The sequence below is a fragment of the Raphanus sativus genome, chromosome 6 (assembly GCF_000801105.2).
Source record: "Raphanus sativus cultivar WK10039 chromosome 6, ASM80110v3, whole genome shotgun sequence".
NCBI lineage: Eukaryota > Viridiplantae > Streptophyta > Magnoliopsida > Brassicales > Brassicaceae > Raphanus > Raphanus sativus.
The window spans coordinates 266,047-273,504 of NC_079516.1; the positions used below are offsets into that span (position 1 = coordinate 266,047).

General features: G+C 35.4%; 1 protein-coding gene and 1 long non-coding RNA gene across 2 annotated transcripts; both read left to right on the forward strand.

Moving 5' to 3' along the window:
• The first annotated feature begins 510 nt into the window (after positions 1-510).
• Positions 511-3,541, forward strand: LOC108833819 (fatty acyl-CoA reductase 2, chloroplastic). The gene is given in 14 exon segments (XM_056987117.1): positions 511-654; positions 797-967; positions 969-1,218; positions 1,433-1,536; positions 1,648-1,683; positions 1,685-1,848; positions 1,937-2,037; positions 2,118-2,255; positions 2,258-2,318; positions 2,383-2,544; positions 2,666-2,706; positions 2,709-3,156; positions 3,241-3,266; positions 3,269-3,541. Coding segments are annotated over 13 exon segments (1,824 nt in total). The 5' UTR covers positions 511-654; positions 797-802; the 3' UTR covers positions 3,397-3,541.
• Positions 3,542-6,023: 2,482 nt separating this feature from the next.
• LOC130496711 (uncharacterized) lies at positions 6,024-7,019 on the forward strand. Its single transcript, XR_008935892.1, has 3 exons — positions 6,024-6,359; positions 6,739-6,803; positions 6,977-7,019. It is a non-coding gene; the product is annotated as an uncharacterized LOC130496711 (long non-coding RNA).
• Positions 7,020-7,458: the final 439 nt, after the last annotated feature.

The following is a 7,458-nucleotide window of genomic DNA, read 5'->3' on the forward strand; positions in this document are numbered from 1 at the left end:
TATTAAATAGATTAATAATTTTAATATTTATCAAAATGTGATGTTATTTAATTTTACGAACTTACTTATGGGTTTGGTTTCTAGTGTTATGTCTTTCAAGATTTTTTTTGGTTAGAAGTATAAAAGAAAGAATCAAGATCAAATTTATGGATTTTAAACAATAATAAAAAATAAATTTGTAGATTTAAAAATTATTAAAACTATAAAATTTATAAATTTTTGAAAAGTTTATATGAGTTTCAATTCAGCTCAAATGCTTTTTTTTTGCATAATCTAAAATGCATATATTCCTTGTGTGTTGTTTTGTTCTGAGATTGCAAAGATATATTAGTAACTGATTCAACTGATGCATTGTTTTATTTTATTTCTATATCTAAATCACGTGTAGGAAACTGACCAAATGTTGGAGAGAAAAGATCGTATAAGGTAATCTTTTTGTTTGGCTTAGTTATTTAACTATACATTTCCCTACAAAACAGAGGAAGTTTTTCATCATCTTTTGTCCTTAAAACTAACCAATCTTTCACTTCTCTTATAAAAACAAAACTCACATACTTGTCTCCTAACGATAAACTAATAAGCAAATACAACAATCTTTCTTGGTATACTTAATCTCTTTTTATTTAAGTATATTCTTGTAGATCATTACCAAAGGTATGTTTTCTAGGTTAAGTACATTACAAGTCACCAGTTTCTTACCCAACAAGTTTCTGTTTTCTCAGTGAACATAGTAATGGAACGGACAGTTTACTTTCTTAGTCTAAAAATGAACCTCTCTCTATTTCCTATTTCTTAGTTTGTGATGGAAGCTCTATTCTTGAGTTCTTCTTCTTCCTCCATTGCTGCATCAATCAAGCTTTCCAGACTACACGACCGCCGTGACTGGTTCAAATTGGTAAGGGACAAGAGAAGGGTAAGCCCCACCTGGTGCCGCGTAGGTGGCGGTGGTGGCGGTGATGGGAGAAACATCAAAACCAGAGAGGCCTATTAGGGTCTCTTCGCTTTTGAAAGACAGAGGTCAAGTATTGATTAGGGAACAGAGTTCTCCAGCTATGGACGCTGAGACATTGGTTCTGTCTCCAAGTATGAATGGAGTAAAAACTTTGATGCCTTTTAATGGTGCTGCTATGGTGGGGATTAAAGAAGGTCTTGGCATTGTCAGTTATCTCCAAGGGAAGACGTTTCTAATCACTGGCTCCACTGGCTTCTTAGCTAAAGGTACCTAACATATTTATACAGACAATTTAATAAAAGTTTTTATAGTTCTTTTATAAACTTGAGGTCTGTATATGTAATTTCTTTTTCAAAAAAATTTGGGATCATAGGCCAATGTTTTCACCAGCATATGTTCAAGACCGGCCCTGAACTTACATATAAATTTATAATATTCCATAAATATGTCTTTACATCATTCTCTATGTGATATGTCCAGTACTGATTGAGAAGGTCTTGAGAATGGCTCCTGATGTTGGGAAGATATATCTCTTGATTAAAGCTAAAAACAAAGAAGCAGCGATTCAGCGGTTAAAGAACGAGGTAAGTTCACCTTCTTCTTTCTTTTCTTTTTTTTTTGTTCTTGCTTAGTCATGTTTGTTTCATGTTATGTTGCATAATGATATCCCATGCATGGGGTTGCTACTTTTTCAGGTGTTAGATGCAGAGCTTTTTAATACTCTAAGAGAGGACTCATGGAGCATCTTACATGTCTTTCATGTTAGACAAGCTTGTACCTGTGACAGGAAACATTTGCGATTCAAACATTGGGTTGCAAGCAGATTCAGCTGAGGAGATTGCAAAAGAGGTTGATGTAATTATCAACTCTGCTGCTAATACAACCTTCAATGAAAGGTTATTAAATTCTGTGTTAATTTCTAGTTCTCCTGTTTTGTTATCTAGAATAAAATCATTGTCTTACTAATCTTGGAGGAGATTGTAGATACGATGTTGCTTTGGACATAAACACACGAGGGCCTGGCAATCTCATGGGATTCGCCAAGAAATGCAAGAAACTCAAGCTTTTCTTGCAAGTATCCACAGGTATGTGAACGGGAAGGAAACAAAGAGAGCTAAAGTGTTTTGGCTTCTTCATTTGAAAAAAAAAAAATATCACTGTGCAGCTTATGTGAATGGACAAAGACAAGGAAGGATCATGGAGAAGCCCTTCTCGATGGGAGATTGTATAGCAACAGAAAACTTCATGGAAGGTAACAGGAAAGCATTAGATGTGGATAGAGAAATGAAGCTAGCTCTTGATGCGTCAAGAAAGGAACTCAAGATCAAGATGAGGCGCAGAAGATGAAGGATCTCGGTCTAGAGAGGTAGTAATCTAAATAATAAATATTCACCTATAGAATCTTAAACATACAAATCATTTGAAAACAGGGCAAGATCATATGGATGGCAAGACACGTATGTTTTCACCAAAGCAATGGGAGAGATGATGATCAATAGCACTAGAGGGGACGTACCTGTGGTTATTATAAGGCCTAGCGTCATTGAAAGCACCTACAAAGATCCTTTCCCTGGATGGATGGAAGGAAACAGGTAACTTGTGTATATATATATATATATATATATATATATATATATATGTCACATGGTGTATAGATGTGATCATGTGAATGTATACATAACAAAACTGATTCTTACACAATTTAAAAACCAGGATGATGGATCCTATAGTGCTGTGTTATGGAAAGGGACAGCTCACGGGTTCTTGGTGGATCCAAAAGGAGTTCTTGATGTGGTTCCTGCTGATATGGTCGTTAATGCGACATTAGCTGCTATAGCAAAGCATGGAATGGCTAAGGCAGATCCAGAACCTGAGATAAACGTGTATCAGATCGCTTCTTCAGCGATAAATCCTCTTGTTTTCAAGGACTTAGCTGAGCTTCTTTATAACCATTACAAATCCACCCCGTGCATGGACTCGAAAGGTGTTCCTATTAGGGTGCCTTTGATGAAGCTTTTCGACTCAGTTGATGATTTCTCGGATCATTTGTGGAGAGATGCTCAAGAACGGAGTGGCTTAATGAAGGGTATGAACTCATCAGATAGTAAGATACTACAAAAGCTTAAATTCATGTGCAAGAAATCTGTTGAGCAAGCCAAACACCTTGCCACTATTTATGAGCCATACACTTTCTATGGAGGAAGGTGAGAACTAAAAACTTTCTGATTATAACTAGACCAATACGAAAAAATTTGAATCTTTTTGTTTTGTTTTTTTGTTTGCTGAAGATTTGATAACAGCAATACACATAGATTAAGGAGAATATGTCCGAAGAAGAGAAGAGTGGGTTTGGGTTTGACGTTGGAAGCATTAACTGGAATGACTACATTACAAATGTTCACATTCCAGGTTTAAGAAGACATGTTTTGAAAGGAAGGGCTTAGGTCAAATCTCGCTAAACCAGAATCAAACCTTTTCTTTGGTCGTTTTTCTATGTCTAATGAGTAATGACTATAATCGTGTTATTGTTATATAAATATATGATTTAACTTGTTATAATTTGAAAGTAATAATAGCTTTATCTCAAGTTTACCAAAGTCTAATCACCATTAAACAAGAGTGATCCAAGACGAGCCTAAAACATGAATACTTTTAGTGAATACATTTTTAATACTTTTGAGAGAATTAAAATATAAAAAATTAGGATTGCATGAAATTGTGCAATATTTGATTAGAGAAAAAGATAGCAGCTGCTAATTTGACACAAAAAATCTTGCATGAAATTGTGCAATATTTGATTAGTGAATAAAAATATAAAAATAAGGAATCACATGAAATCATGGAATGTTCGATTAGTTGAAAAAATGCTATCAGCTGCTAGTTTGACATAAATATCTTAACCTCCGGCAATCTAGGTCCACAATTCCGCGTATCTGTGAGATCCTCGTTGTCACTGGCTAAAACAATTTTTTTTTCTTTTAACTCTGTTGAGTTTCATTTCAAACGTTATGGGGACAACCCCAGAAATCCTGGCAAACAATGTACAAAAGTTACTATTAAGAAATATAAAAAACCGTCAATGTTGGTGGAAGAAAAAAAAAATCCAATAGTAACAGAATATGGATCATAAAGCGGAAGGACGAGACTTTCTCAGCTAGTATTCAATCCCACATCATCATCAAAAGCAGTGGCGGAGGGAGAAAATATTATTGTTGGGGGCATAATCAAAGATAGGGGGCAAAAAAGATTTATGACTGAAGGCATTATATAGAATTGGCTGTAAGTTATTACTAATTTTCTTAATATTGTTGGGTTCATTACCCCCTTGTTGTTGGCTGTGGGCTCCGCCATCAAAAATGCTAAAACGTAGTTGTATTTTAGGCTTCAAATGTTTTTAAACCTCCCCCTCCCCCCCCGCGCCCCTGCCCCGTACCGCACCTAACAGTAACAAAAATCTTTATATATACCACACATCTATACGTTTTTATAATTATTAAAACCGCACCGCAGTTGAACCGCTTGTCCTGCACCGCTCAATGTGCAGTTACCATTCGGAACCTTAGTGTCAACGCTATATTGAAACAAAAAATATTAAATGATGATTTTATCCAAAAACTGTTAAATAATGAATAACATAAAACTATTAATGAATAATTTATCGTCAATTAATTACTCTTCCACAAATAAAACGTACACACTTCCCTATAACATCTCTAATTCATTTTCACCAATCTAACATCCTAAACCAAAAGAAAATATGGCAAAGTTTCTTTCCATGTTAATGTTTGTATTCACAGTAGTATCTTTCATGTCTCACACAATTTTTTCCCAAGAATATGATTATTCACTAGAAGATGTGAGCATACCTCCTATACCAGATTATATCGAACCTCCATCTGAAGCCAATCCACCGTCATTGGAATATATATTGAAAAAGGGAGTTATTACTCGGACAAAGAGTTTGCTTTTCTTGAGGGTTGCTTTGAAAAATTTGATAAACTGAATTCGGATTGTCGATCTAAAATTTCGACGGACATGGAGGATATGACTACGACGCCGTTGACGATTGAATGTTGTCGTGATCTATTAAAGTTTGGCAGAGATTGTCATCTAGTAGTGGCTAATTTCACGTCTGTACCCATGGCTGGTTATCCTAGTACATCTAATGCAGTCGCAAAAAGCAAATATACATGGAAAGATTGTGTCCACAGAATTGAGAGCTATATTGGTGTTCCCCAGCAATCCCAAGAATTTGATCGATATTCACCAGAGGTACCAGACCCAGAAGATGTGAACATATCTCCTACGCCGGATTTTGATATCCAGGATCAACATGATCCTCCCGAAGCTGATTCACCGGCATATAGATCTACCAGCTATTACACGGACAAAGAGTTTTATTTTCTTGAGGGTTGCCTTCAAAAGATGGAAACGGATTGTGGAGCTAAAATTTGGAGGGACATGTATGATGATGCCACAACGCCGTTGATGTATGAATGTTGTCTTTATCTGTTAAAAATAGGCAGAGATTGTCATCTAGTAGTGGCTAATTTCACGTCGGTACCCATGCTTGGTTCTCCTAGTGCGATTAATGCAGTCTCAAAGAGCAAATATACATGGAAAGATTGTGTCCGCAGAGTTGAGATCGTATTGGCGCTCCGATCTCTTTGGAATAACTAAACTAATATTTCATCATCTTGATATTATATACGTTTAAAATTTTATGATTGTTTTTATTATATTAATTAAACAAATATCCCTCCACTGGAAAATGCATTCTATGTTTGATTTACTCTTAAAATTATATGGCCATACCCATGCAAATATTTATAATTGAAAGATCCAATTATATATATTTGCTATTATATACGTTTAAATTTTATGATTGTTTTATTATATTAATTAAACAAATATCCCTCCACTGGAAAATGCATTCTATGTTTGATTTACTCTTAAAATTATATGGCCATACCCATGCAAATATATATAATTGAAAGATCCAATTATATATATTTGCATGGGTGTGTTTCAAAAAATATATATTTATATATATTTGCATGGGTATCTCCACCTCGCCCTCTTCGCCTACCCTCATCACGGACCGAAGCCGTCTCACCTTATTTCTGTGATCCTCCGTAAAGTCCGACATCCACATCGATTAGCCCATTAAGTTCTGTTATTTACTTCATCAACCAATAGCTATGCAACTCAAGCGACTCCCCTTCCTTGCGCCTCTCATATAACCTATATTCTGGCTCTCTCCAAATTCACCATCCCTAAGTAATGAAAGTGGCCAAATGGCTACCAAGGCAGTGAAACCTGATACAGTTATGAGGCCTCATATGGTGTTAATCTCTTGCTCCATTCACCACCCAGTCACCCATAGTTTCTGTGAGAAAACAAACAGGTTTGTGATTCAGCTTCATATCATCTTCTGATGCTGTGATGCAGAGTGCTACCATGCTCTCGCTGATTCGTAATATATTTGTTGTGATTACATCGCTGACCATAGAATCTTTTATTAGGAACCATGTTTAGGCTATTTGGTACCTGGAAATATATACTGGTACCATTATGAGGACTCTGCTATTAGAATATGTGGCCCTTTGTTTACATTGCAATGCTCTATGTCACATTCCTTTCTAGCAAATTTGCAGTTGATCCTGATTACATTTGAACTGAGAATATTATAGTGAGATTCTCATGGCTTCTACTGCTACACTACGAGTGTCTTTTTCTTCAAGCTTTTATAATTGAATCCATTTTTTTGTGGGGAACTTTTGTAGAAGAGATTAAAGAGGAAGTTATTTATCCCCTGTTCATGCGCTTTCACTTATAGCAGCTGGAGAAGGTATGTGTAGTGCTACCATTTATTTTTGCTTTTATTTTACATAACTTGATTCTAAAGACTGATATCTCTTCATGATTCCAGTTGATAACTCTTTATCCTTCAACTTTGTCATAAATGTAGTATATTTTCATATTATTCAATGTATTCTGACTAAATATTTTTCCTCATGACAGAGCAACGCCATGTAGGATCAACAAATTTTAATTTGCTCAGCAGCCGGAGCCATACAATATTTACCTTGGTATGTTAATATTTCTCTTTAAAATATGGGAGAAACTCAAACTGGTATCTATCTGTGTGCAGTTGATGTATCATTTTTTCTCCTCATTTGAAGGCAGACAATAGAAAGTAGTCCCATAGGCGACAAGGTTAAAGGTGAAGCTGTATACCTCTCGCAGCTGTTAAGCTCCTCTTGTAACAGTTGACGAAATTAATTTCGGTGTCTATTAAAACTTCACAAACATCTCGATTACCTCATCGCATTCATTTGAGGACGAAAAGGTAAAAAGAAAGATTTCTTGAATAAGAGAAACTAGTCCGACAGGCTGTTTCAAGATTATACTCAACCAGCTGATAAAAAAAAAGCTATCATCTAAAATAATGGGAATATGCATGCATCTTCACTTACCTTTTATTCTTCAAATCTTGGTGAATA